Source organism: Monodon monoceros, unplaced genomic scaffold (assembly GCF_005190385.1).
Source record: "Monodon monoceros isolate NGI ecotype Baffin Bay Population unplaced genomic scaffold, NGI_Narwhal_1 Super_Scaffold_16, whole genome shotgun sequence".
Taxonomy (NCBI): Eukaryota; Metazoa; Chordata; class Mammalia; order Artiodactyla; family Monodontidae; genus Monodon; species Monodon monoceros.
In genome coordinates this window covers 94,686,264-94,699,509 of record NW_021703772.1, presented here as the reverse complement: position 1 = coordinate 94,699,509, position 13,246 = coordinate 94,686,264, and the positions used below count along the sequence as shown (strand labels likewise).

Sequence of the window (13,246 nt, the reverse complement as noted above, 5' to 3'; positions counted from 1 at the left end):
GGAGGTGGGCTCTGGTTGGGTCAGGTCCTCCCTGCAGACCAGTCAGAACTGTCGTCAGCTGGAGGGGCTCCCAGGATAGACTTCTCTTTTCCTTTTTTCTCTCTGACCCTCACTTGCAATAAACTTGATAGTATCCTTTGTTGTTTTTCCTCCTTTTCAGATATCATTAATGGAGCTCAAGAAAAATGCGTATTGCCTCCTATGGATGGCTACCCCCACTGCGAGGGGAAAATTAAGGTAAGGCAGAAGGGATGTCCATTCGTCCCCATCCTCCTTAATCTGCACGAACAGCTCCTTGCTTCCCCCACCCTCCCTTCTTCTCCCCGGCCATACACATGGGCAAGCGAGCCCTTTAAGGGAGTCATTTAAGGGGCGCCTCAGTCCTGCCAGTTAGGGGCTGTGGCCATGACAACCCTTCCCTGCTTATGCCAGCTGTGTGGGGTTAGTCAACAGTGACTAAGTGGTCAGACTGAAAGGGCTGGGCCATTGCAGGCACCTGCGGTGGCTTTGAAGCTGTCACTTGCCACTCCCTTCCCATCCTCCAGCGGGTGATTCTTCAAGGGCCAAGGACAAGGGGCTGCCATTATTTAGTATCCACCTTCCCTCTGCCCCAGGCCTCTGCTGTGAGGTCTCCAGATCGAGATTTCATTGTCACATTTGCATGTGCAGTCGAGTACCCAGACACTCTTGGCCACTCTTTGACTCTTAACATTTTTTTTTTCATCCCATTTATACGGCCAGCCCTTGGGGAGACCACTCTCCTTGGCAGTAGTTTGCAGAGAAAAGTTAGTGTTCAAGCGCCACGTAGGATGGTGAGACCAAACCACAGAGCATTTACCTAGCCTCCATTTGGGACTCACCGCACGCTGAGCTCCTGCCCTCGTCCGTGCGCTCTCTTCCAGGCACTGTGCCGAGGCTTGTGAAACTGTAGTTCTCCGGGGAGGGGACTCTGATGCCGGGGCACTGCATTAGGCACTTGCTTTTGATAAAAAGCTCCTTGCCGTTGCTTCTCCCGGGCTGCACTGCAGGGTGTGTCTCATGGCCTCTGTCCACTCCAAAGGCCTCTGCTAAGGCCCAGCTCAAGCCACGATCGTCCAAGAGCTGAGCATCTGGCTCCTGACCTCAGCCCAGGGATCCTGAGCTTCAGGCCACGGCTTGAGCCCCCCCCCCCCTCCGAGCCCTCGCCGTCTCTGTCGGCAGGTGTGCCTGGCCGCAGAGATCGGGCTGCTCATCAGCGTTCTCACCTTCTCTGGTTGTTTCAGTGGATGAAAGATATGTGGCGCTCGGATCCCTGCTACGCAGAATACGGAGTGGATGGGTCCACCTGCTCTTTTTTTATTTACCTCAGTGAGGTGAGTAGCTTCTTGTGGCTTTGTGGGGTGGGGGTGGACGGTCTGTTCTGTAGCTGAGCCTGGAATCTGAAAGGCTGAAAAACGGGTATTGTTTTCCCATGAAGGGCCTGTGATTCCCTTCTGCGTGACTCTCCTCTGTCCCCAAGTAGCGTGACTTTTTTTTTTCCCCCTTGAGGGAAGAATAGTCTGAGTTCACTGTTTAATTTTTTCCCAATTAAAGAAAAAAAGGTAGTAAAATACACCTAACAAAAAAATGTAGTAAAACTTCTTAACCATAAAGTGTAAGGTTCAGCGGCCTTAAGTCCATTTCACACTGCGACCGTCACCACCATCCATCCATCTCCAGAATGCTTCATCTTGCCAACCTGAGACTCTGTTCCCGTTAAACTGTAACTCCACGTTCCCTCCCTTCTCCCAGCCCCGGCAAACACCCTTCTCCTTTCTGCCTCTGCCTCTGACTACTCCAAGTACTCCTATAAGTGCAGTGTACAGTATTTGTCTTTTTGTGATGGGCTGATTTCACTTCGCATAGTGTACTCAAGGTTCATCCATGTTGTACATGTGTCAGTATGTCCTTCCTTTGTAAGGCTTAATAATATGTTCCATTGTGTGTATAGACCACATTTTGTTACCCATTCATCTGTCAAATGGACCCTTGGATTGCTTCCACCTTTCAGGTATTGTGAATAATGTTGTTATGAACGTAGGTGTACACATAACTCTTTGAGACTCTGCTTTCAACGCTTTTGGGTATAGATCCAGAAGCAGAGTTGCTGGATTATATGGTAATTATATTTTTAATTTTTTGAGGAACCACCAAACTGTTTTCCACAGTGGCTGCACCATTTTACATTCCCACCAACAGTACACAAGGGTTCTAACTTCTCCACATCCTTGCCAGCACTTGTTATTTTCTGGGGTTTTTTTTTTTTTTTTTTTTTTTTTTAGTGGCCCTCTGAATGGGTTTGAGGGGGTATCTCACTCTGGTTGTGGTTTGCATTTCCTTAATGATTAGTGATGTTGAGCATATTTTCATATGCTTATTGGCTGAGTTAGCTATTTACTTACAGGCTGAATTATTTACTTTTTTTCCCCTTTTTATCTGAACTTCATTTGTACCCTTGAATTTAAATAGCAGCTTTTTTTCCTTTTTTTTTTTTTAAGGGCTACAGGGCGTTTTACAGACCACATGGAATTTGTTACATGCTTTAGGGATCTCCATTTCACCTTTAGAAAGGTTAAGGGGATAGGATGGGGTTAAGACTTTTTCCAGCACCAATTACTGGGAGAGAACTGAGTAGGGAATGAAAACTCACCGGCTGCCCACCCCCATTATGGGCAGGGGCAGCAGCCCTAGGGGCTTGTGAAACAGACGCCAGCTAATTTCTGAAGATGTGCACTTGGCAGGCTCTTGACTGCCTTTTTTTTTTTTTTTTTTTTTGATTCGCGCCCCCTGGTTTTGGTTCTCTTGCTGTTTCACCAGTAGTTTAATAACAGCTCCCTGGTGATGCCATGCAGAAAGGAGAATGCCTCCATTTTGAAGCTAAATGAAATGTTTTTGCCATAGTTTCCCTTGTGGGATTCAGGTACCTCTTCTCTCTGGTATAAGGTGACAGGGACAGTTTTGGGGATGGAGGCCAAGCCAGTATTGCTATAGGGCATGTGGCCCTGGAATCTGTGGGGTTTGTCCCTCTTCCGCACCCTTCTCTTTCTTCTGTAAGATCCAGTCAGACTTGTTTTTCCCGAGGTTTGCTCCACGGCCACCCCAGGGCCATCATGGGAACCGTCAGAGTTAGTGACAGTTAAAATGCCTCTTGGAAGCGAAAAGCACTGAGAGGTTGGGTGTGTGATGTACTTCATTAGGTGGCTGCTGGCCAGTTGACTTTGTAGCATGTATTTGAGTGTGTTTGGAGCTTGGGTGGCCTGGGGCCGGCCTCATTTTCTTCTCCAGAGGAGGAGGGCCTGGGGCTATGGGTGAACCTTCACTCTAGTGAGAAGTCAGTTAGAGGCACCTTTCCTGCCCTGAGGAAAAAGTTCCTCATTTAGTTCAATTTTCAAAAGTTTTCTTCCCATTTCCATTTGATAGAATTTAGCCAGAGTCTAACCGGGCTCCCTGATGGACAAGCTGAGCTAATTTCATGCCTTCCAGCATCTCGGGGAGGATTGCTGAGGTGAAGGGAGAGAAAGAGGATTTGACGTCCTCACTCCAGCCTGGGTCTCCATCTCCCAAGCCACAGCTGGGGAGGTGTGGGAGAATGGTCCAGGTGGACAGGGGCTGTAATTATATATGACCGGGTTCCCTTCCTTTGAAACTGCCACCCTACCCCTACCGACAGGGAAGGAAGGACCTAGTTAAATGAGAGAAAAGGGAGATTCTGGTGCAGGTAAACTGAGAGGAGTGTGGGATAGATGGGGCCGCATAAAGATGTGATGGATCATGTAGACTTAATATTGGAGCCTGGGTGTTTCACTGCAGAACCTTTAACTATTATTTCTCCTTTCGAGACGTGGAAGGGTACTTCATTTGCCTCTTCTACTCTCTTCTTATGCAAATGATCAGACCTTTCTTTCTGCAACACTGAATTCAGTTCAGTGAGCACTTACTGAACATCTATTGTATTCATTGATTGTCAACAATTACTGAGGACTCATTTGCTTGGCAGCATGCTATGCATTCATTATCTTTGAAGTCTAATGGAAGAGGAAGCATGGATACAGGTAATTAAGCCAGGAAGGGGTCCTGGGAAAGAACTAGGAACTTCTTTTTCAAAGTTTTAATCTGAAAATTACCGTGAAACTCTGGCCTTTTAAAAAAATTTTCCATTTTATCAAAGCATCTTAATAGGGACCCTATAAGAGAGGAAAATTTAACCAACATGGCCACTTGAGTAGGCAGTACTGCCTTAGAGCCTCGTAGCTGACTTAAGCTTCTGTTTCTAATGCTTTCTAAACACTGTGCTCTTGGAAAAGTTGTCCTCTTTGTGCCTCAGGTTCTTCCTTTATCATATGTTTTAATTTTGTTTTTAAAGGATCCTGCCATGAGAATTCCTGAGCCTATATGGGAGCATGCTTAGAGTAGAACCTGGCAAATAAATGATACTCAATTTGTAGAACTGACAGTTTTATGATAGGTTTTTTGGGTTTTGTTTTTGTTTTTACTTCTTTGTGGGAAGTGGTTATTTATTTATTTTTATTGAAATAAAGTTGATTTACAATGTTGTGTTAGTTTCAGGTGTACAGTGAAATGATTCAATTGTATATAGTTATATATTCTTTTCCAGATTCTTTTCCCATGTAGGTTATTACAAAGTATCAAGTATAGTTCCCTGTGCTATACAGTAGGTCCTTGTTTATTATCTATTTTATATATAGTAGTGTGTATATGTTAATCTCAAATTCCTTATTTATTCCTCCCCCTCACCTTTCCCCTTTGGTAACCATAAGTTTGTTTTCTGTGTCTATACATGATAGGTTTTTGATATTGCCATTATTTGAGTACAGTTGTGGGGTGTCACTTAGCCTGTGACGTTTTATGTGGGACCTTGATTCTGTCTTAGAATTGGAATCAATTTCTGGTTCTCATTCACCAGTCTCATTTAATTTTAGATCCCTAGGCTTCTGGTAACAGAAATTCAGCTGTTCCCCTTGACTTCCTTTGTCAGGATGTGCAACTTGTTCACAGTTAAATCGTGAACCGGATGCATGGAACAGCAGTACCCCTCTGCCGTTGCCTACATGAAATTATTAGAGATGTTTCCTAAAGCCAGTTAATTGTGTTCTAGTATTCTGTAAATCCTGGACAACATCTATGGCTTTGTGGTGATGTATTTTGTCTAGTTTTTTTTTTTTCCCCTTGCTTTCCTTCCATCTTTTGTTACTTGATTTAACCTGTATCGTATGCCTGGTTGCTCTTGCAGTTGGTAAAATGATTGAGAGAGACATCTTCATTTGATTTGTTTACTTGATCAGTGGATGTACTGGTGACTTTCTTTTCTTGATCCTCACTGAAGAGCCAATTCTTGTTTCCATCTGTGTTTAACTGCAGAGCTTTGACAGATATAAAAGAGGACATGAAATAAAATGTCTCCTCTGTAGTCAGTCATCGGTTGAACTGAGGCATTTAGATTCAGACCCGTCTTAGGAGATAGCGCTCTTCCTGCATTTTTCTTTCCCCCAGTTGTCTCAGTGTGCCAACTCTGCTGAATTATGGGAGTATAAACTTCTGCTTTTACCTTCACCAACTTGTAGTCTCCCAGCCTTTTATGGGAAATCCCAGGAGGTAAAGCCATCAGTGTTTCCCCTTCCATTATCCCCACGGATGCTTGTCGTATGTCTGATGTTGTATTAGGGACTGGGTGTGATGCTAAAAGTCTCGTCATTGCCCTTGTTGAGTGGCAGACAATAAGAATGAAACATGGCTGAGCTGCACTGTGTGCCTGACACCTCAAATACACAGCGTCATTTCAACCTCTCCCCAGCTCTGAGTAGTAGAGAGCCGCATCCTAGAGGCTCCGAGAAGTTAAGTTGCTTAGTGCTTCTGCATCGACCATTTCTGTTTCCCTTTCACGTCAAACGAAAGCTGAACTCAAGTGAAGTCGTTTGTCACCATTGCCTTTGCATTCAGTTCTATGCTCAAATCCACCTGTGTTTGAAATATGGCTCTAAGTTAGTTGGTTTCCATTAATCAGTCTTCATTGCTAGTTTAATACTCATAATTTTAATACTTTATCTCCCCTGCCAAAAAAAAAAAAAAAAAGGGGCCAATCCTCCTGAACATATAACTCATGGAAACCAGGTACTTAGCCATTGCAAGTGGTGAGGGTTGAAAGACTGATACATTAAGCAGCCTTGCATTTCCAGATCATGGAGCAGTTCATTTTCTGTGTCTGTTTTTGTGAGCCATGTAACTAACTACTCCCGTTACAGACACAAGACCCTATAAAGTAATTACTCTAAATGTCATTGTTTCAGGTATTATTAACTTAGCCATCTGCAGAGCCTTTTACTGCTATCAGCTTTTACAAAATTGAGAATAAATTTCTTTACCCCTATTGATATTATGTTGATAGATGGTGCTGATATATTTGACTCCCACAGATTTTTGCTATTTACGCAATTATTCTAGCAACTAGCAACCATCATACCCTGCCAGACTTCTTAATTTGTTTGTACTGTTTTTTCTAAGCACTTGTGTTGCCACTGGAAGTATAGTTGCTCTGAAATAATCAAATTGCTCAGTGATTGATTGCTAGATCTTAGGATGTGTACAAGCTGTTGCTTCTAATGCCAATTTGGACTGGTTGAGTGAGTGTGTGTGTGTGTGTGTGTGTGCGTGCGCGCGCCTGCCTGTGTGTGTGACTCCCTCATAAAGGAACAAAAGAAGCAATTTCATGCCTTGCTCATGAATCTGTTTCTTATATTTCGGAAACAACAGGCATAGAGTTCTCTTCCTCTTTCTGTTCGCCCTTGGCAATACGTAAAACTAATATTGGCTGAGCGTGCTATTAACCTTGAGTTTAAATTCAGCGTACTTAATCCCTTGATTAATACCAAGATTAATGTCCAGCAGCAAAGGTTGAAAGCTTAAATGTTTGTGAATGTGAGCATGAAATGAAATCCTAATAACCAGTACAATGATTTGGATTTATGGGCTGTGTTGGCTGCTAAAGATATCTTGGAAATGGTGTTGCACAAACTAATTTGTCAAAGTGGGCAGCAGTAAAGAATTGACTGTTTAGGTTGCAGGAAGAAATCCGAATGAGAAAATATAACTAACATTTGGGACGGGTCAGGGAGTACTTTAAAAATGCCACTAGACTGTTGCCTGAGAATACCCACACACACCTTTCAAATGTCTAGCCCTTGACATAGGAAATTCACTTTCTGTGAGATAATATTTTTTTGGTGGTACCGGAGGTGACAGAGATTTATGATCGTGTTCTTTGCACTTCTTGAATTCAGCCTTTACTTTTATCTTTTTCATCTATGTGTTTTCGTGGCTCTTATTACCTGAATTCTAAGACACATTTAGAAAAAGGATTTTTTTAAAACAATCCCAAGTTTACAGAACAGCATTTCTCATCAGCCTGATTGATCTCTCAATTTCCCCCAACCTCTTCCTTCTCCCAAGTTCATCCTCTTCGTGACACCTCCTCTTTGTCCGTAGTTTCATATACTACAACATTAAGTTTTATATCTTTTTTTTTCACATATTACAACATTTAGATTGAGAGTTCTTACTCTGACCTCTACCTTAAACAGAAATTTAAGGGTAAACGGCTGGATTTGCCAAACCCCAAACCAACACCTCTTTGCTGCTTGGAATACATGTGGCAGACTGGGGCTTTGATGCAGTCATCTCCAATTTGTTCTTTTACAAACTTTTAAATATTGTCTCTGATCATTTATTTCTATTATATACCAATAAAATATTTGTAAAGTTTTATGTTTTAAGCTGTTTTTAATATGGAAAATTTCAAGCATATGTAAAAGAGATGGGTGTAAGGAACCCCCCATGTGCCCATGACTCACATTCAATAATTGTCAATTCGTGGCCAATCTCATTCATTGACACCTCTCCCAGTTCATTATTATTGTTTTTTTTTTTTTTGCGGTATGCGGGCCTCTCACTGTTGTGGCCTCTTCGTTGCGGAGCACAGGCTCCGGACGCGCAGGCTCAGCGGCCATGGCTCACGGGCCCAGCCGCTCCGCGGCACGTGGGATCCTCCCGGACCGGGGCACGAACCCGTGTCCCCTGCATCGGCAGGCGGACTCTCAACCACTGCGCCACCAGGGAAGCCCCCAGTTCATTATTTTGAAGCAAATCCCAAAGATCTCATCGTCTGTGAATGTTTCACTATGTACCTTTAAAAGAGGCTGTTTTAAAACTTATAGCTCCTAATACCATTCCATATTTAAAAAATTACGGAATTCCTTAATATCATCAAATATCAGGTTAGTATTCACATTTCTTGTAAATTAAAGTTTATTTATTTGAACAGAGTTTCAGGCAAGGACCATAAATTACTATTGTTGGTGTCTCTTAAGTCCCTTTAATTTAGGTTTCCTTTCATCTCTTATTTTTTTTCCTCTTGTGATTTTTCGCTGAAGAAACTTTGCCTTAGAAGAGTTTGTTGTCCTCTGAATTTTGACGATTATATCCCCGTGTTGTTGTATAACCTGCTTCCCTGCCCCTTGTACTTCCTGTAAATTGATAGTAGAGCTGAGGTTTGATCAGAGTCAGGCTTAATATTTTTTTCAAAACTGTTTCATGGGTGGTATTAAATACGTCTATTAAGAGGCACATAAATGCCTGGTTCTCTCTCTTTGGGGGATGTTAGCAGCCATTGATAATCACTGCCTGGATTCATCAGGGATTCCTTTGTAATATGTCAGGAATACCCTGTATAGAGAAATGAGCCCTCATCTGATATTTGGTTACCCTGCGGAACAGTTCCTAAGAGAAATCTTGAGTTCTCTGTTGATTTCCTAGCATCCTCCACTGGTGACTAGTAGTTTGTTTGCCTGCTTGTTTGTATGCTTGTTGGTTTTTACCATCATTATGAACTCATTGATTGAAACATATTTGATATGTTTGATCCATTCCAATTATTTTCTTACTAGTTCTCATATTATACCTTCTTTGACCAGTGGGGGCCAATTCACGTTGTCTTCTGAGTCCTTTTGACATAACCTAGGAGTTTTTAATAGTTTTGATCTTGTCTGGTATGACAAGAGCTTCCAGGTTCATCTTATATAATTTCTGCCCTAGACCTAGAATCAGCCTTTTCTCTAAGTACCCTTGGTTCCTCTTAGTGGGAAATGACACTTAGAGACCAGCATCTGGGTACCAGGGGAATTCATTGCTATTGTTATTTTCTGGGTGCTGGGGATATGACAGTGAACAAAAAGACAAACATTTCTTAAAGTTATGTTTTGTAGGAGGAGACAGGCAACAAAAAGTAAAATACATATCTTTTAGATTACAATAGAGCTATGGAGAAAAATGAAACTGAGAGGGGCCTCATGGAGTGATGGTGTCAGCTTTAGACAGCGTGTTCAGAATATGCCCTACTGAGCAGATGAGAGGAGGACATGTGAGGACCAAATTAGAGGTGAGAGAGTAAGAGGTGCAGATGTCTGGCACAGGTATTTAACAGGCAGGGGGAACAATTCAGTGCAAAGGTCCTGGGGTGACCATCAATATCCAACGTTAAGAGCAAGTATGTGGAAAGTCATCTCCAGAGAGATTTTTTTGTCTGTTTTGTTCACAGGAATAATAGTGCCTGGCACACATATTTGTTGAGTGAATAACTCTATTTAAAGCATTTTTTTAAAATAGTCAATAGCTTTTTTGTCTCTTTGTTCTAAGTGGGTGACTTCCCCAGCTATCACCTTTCTAATCTTGAAGAAAACGTTACTGTAAATTTGTAAGATTAAAATCTGCTAGGAACATTAAATTTGAGACATGAAGCAAGGGCATTTTGAGCACTTATTAACAATTTTAATATAATGCTCTCTAATATTTTATCTATAAGGGAATGCAGGGGATCAGGTTAGACTATTAGAATGGAACGAGCCAATTATATTGGAAGGCACAGTTTTCTCGCCCAGCTTTTGTTCTTATTGTCACTCTGCGTTATTTGTCTGGATCTACGCTTCTGGCAAAGTTGCACATTACCACAAAAGAGGAACTCTGTCCTTGGTCACTGGAATGTGACTACCTTTATAAATGGGGTGACTGTGGCTCTTGTGTCCTCAGTGTGGATGTAGGCCCAGTGAGGCCGGTTCTTCCAGTGTGCAATGTAAGAAGCATCTCTCTGTATTATCTATGTGATTCACGACGGAGGAATTCGTTTGCTCCCTCTCCTGTGTAAAGGAAATGGACAGGTCTCATCCCACAGAGATTTGGGATGGATTTTTGAAACTCTGACATCCTGTCATTAGAACCCCACTGGTTTGTGGTATGTTGAAAACTTACAGCAATTTCTCTTGAAGTCCTGCCCCTTCCCTAACATCCTGAGTAGCCCTGTATCGGATCTCCCCAGCCCTCGGGTCTCTCTTGCACATGATCAGTTCCATACTCTCTGTGATATTCTTGCCACCCCTCCCGTGGTAGGGGGCAGCATTACATATTATAGAAAATATATGGATAGATTGGGAGTTTGGGGTTGACATGTACAAACTGCTATATTTAAAGTAAAATGCCTTACATGGAAAAAAGAAAAGAAAATACATGGGCCTGATGGCCTATCTGGAGCCAACTCCTACCCGTGTGGCCTAGAACATTCCCTTGAGTTTTCAGACTGGTTTCTCCCCACTGAAGTCAAGGTAAAGCCTGCCCTGCTTCCCTCAGGGTATTTTGAAAGGTTCTAATGAAACAATAGATAAGTGTCATTTAAATGGAAAAGAGTATCCTTATCATGAATATCTTAAGTACTCAAGTCATGCCTTTGATTTTTGTTTTGTTTTGTTTACTGTGTAACAAGTAATGATTGAGGACCTGCTGTGTGCCAGGGCCTCCACTGGGGGCTGAGGAAACAGGCCTGCTGAAGTTTCTGTCCTCAAGGAGCTTATTACATTCGGATGGGACAGCAATTAGCAGTCAACCCATGGGTCAGATAATTTCCACATGTGGTAGGTGTGCCGAGGAAAAACAGAGTAAGGAGGTAGAGTGGCCAGGGAAGGCTTCTCAGAGGAAAAGTTGGAGTATAGTGCGGCAGGGAGGGAGGGAGGCAGGCAGGCAGGCACGGGAGCTCTGGAAGGAAAAGTGTTTCAGGTAGAGAGAGAGCAGATGCAGAAGCGCTGAGGTATGGGGTTACCAGGTAAAATACAAGAGACCCAATGATAATGAATTTCAGGGAAAGAGTGTTTTATTTAATTTTTAACTGCGAGTATATGACAAATACTGCATGCAACATACCAAAAAGAAAAATCATCCTTTGTCTGAAATTCGAATTTAACTGAGCATCTTTTCCCCTCCCCTCACAAACCTGGCCACCCTCCCGAGGTAAGAATGGTCCTGGCGTGTGTTTGGACTTGGAAGGGAGTTCTTTGGGGGACGGGGGTAGTGAGGCAGGCAGCGTAAGGTTGAGGGTAAATTCTGGGCTTTATTCTGAGGGCGAGGAGAAGCCACTGAAGGGTCTGAGTTAGTGTAGGATGTAATCCACTTTAGGCTTTGAAGCAATCACCCCTGCTGCGCGGAAGAGACATCAGGGGCGAGGGCTGCAGGCAGGGAGTTACCATCACTTTCATGGCCCTTCCAGCACTGCCCTGCAACAGGAGCAGAGTAAACTTTCTGAAGGATTTTGTAGAGAAGATCTAGGCAATCATACTCTAATATCAAAGGCTGGACTGTGCTCTTGGGACTGCAGGAACCACACGTCTGGCTTTTCTGCTAAGTGTACGGCCCTGTGCAGGACAGATAGCACTTCCATCCGCAGCTGTGGGGCTGCCCTGCACCTCTGTCTTTATCTGTCATGATGGGCCTTGCCCAGAGGATTATGTGGAGACCGAAGGACATGATGTGTGTGAAGCGCTTTTCCTAGTGCTTGGCTCCTAGCATATCGTCGCTTTTCTTCTTCGTCTTCTACTCACCCCACAGGCACAACCTTTCCTAATAAGCAATTTGGCCCAAATATTCATCATCTCAGGTGTTTGATGGAGACAATGAGCCCAGATAGCAGAGCTACTCACATGTGTGGACATCCTTTACCATGTGCATTTCCTGTTCAAAACTTGAGACAGGGGAGTAGGCCAGGGAGGGGAGCGGCGTGGGGTAAATAAGTCTTTTAAAAGCATGCCCCTTAATGAGTAACTACATTTGATATGTCATCAGTTCAACAAATCTGTGTGGATGTATATATGTGTGTATCATCAGTGGATCAAATGAATAGATATAGTCAGTGGTATCCTTTTGGTATGTAACCAACTAGCCTGACAGGGTGATGTCCAACCATCTTTTTCAGATCTTAAAGCTAATAGAATTACTAAGAGGTCACCCAAGCCAGCACCTTCATTCTGTAGATGGAAAACTTGAAAGTCAAATGGTTTAAGGCTATCCCCCTAGTTGTTTGTGGAGTTGGGCATAGAATTCATTTTGGTGGATTCCACATTGCGCAGCTCTCTTATCCTCGCCCTTCACTGAGCTTGGCCTTTACGGTGGCTCTGACACGTCCTGGTCCAGGAACCGACAGATCTCAGTCATCACCCAGCCCTGCTGCTCACTAGTGAGTGGACTTCGGCAAGTTCTCAGCCCCTTTAAGCCTTGCTTCCCTCACTTGTAACCTGGCAATGGTACCCACGTCATAGGGCACTTCAGGGGATTAAATGATGGGATGCAGTCAAGTTCAGTTGTTTTTTTCCCTGAACTGTAAACCTTCAGTAAATGACTGTATGCTTATATAATGTAATGCCTTGAAAACTTATTTGATTAAGAAATGTACATTGTAAAAAAAAAAAAAAGTCGTAATATGAAGATTCACATACAGAAGAAAATGCAAAGCACCCATGACGCCAATATCCAGAGATAACCTCAGACTTTTCTTAGGCATTTTGCGCATTTAGTTTTGATTGCACTTACTCTAGGAAAAGAACAGCATGAAATTCTATGTCAGTGATCCATTAAAGCAAAACCTTTCACATTAAGCATGAGAGAAGAGGCCATAATGGAGTCTGATTATTATTCTTTCAAAAGAACAGAACATTACTACAGAGTTAGGCGAGTTACACCGAAGGACACACATATATACGTTAAATCTCCTACTCATTTTTGCTATAATTTTCTTCTTTTCCCCCTTTAAATTCCAACTCGAGCTGTAGGCATCTCTATAAGCAGTTTCTTTTTCCTTAAATGTAATGAATTGTCCATCCTACGGAACTTGAAAGTAAGTTTG

General features: G+C 42.9%; 1 protein-coding gene across 12 annotated transcripts in view; it reads left to right on the top strand.

Moving 5' to 3' along the window:
* MGAT5 (alpha-1,6-mannosylglycoprotein 6-beta-N-acetylglucosaminyltransferase) overlaps nt 1-13,246 on the top strand; it is a 372,873-nt gene that overhangs the window by 211,945 nt on the left and 147,682 nt on the right. For all 12 annotated transcript variants that reach the window (XR_003794033.1, XR_003794037.1, XR_003794036.1 and 9 more), the window contains 2 exons: nt 161-237; nt 1,263-1,352. Coding sequence is in view for 2 of the 12 variants with exons in the window: in XM_029226053.1 (XP_029081886.1) it covers nt 161-237; nt 1,263-1,352 (167 nt within the window). In the remaining 10 variants the exon portion in view is untranslated. The remainder of the gene's footprint in view (nt 1-160; nt 238-1,262; nt 1,353-13,246) is intronic.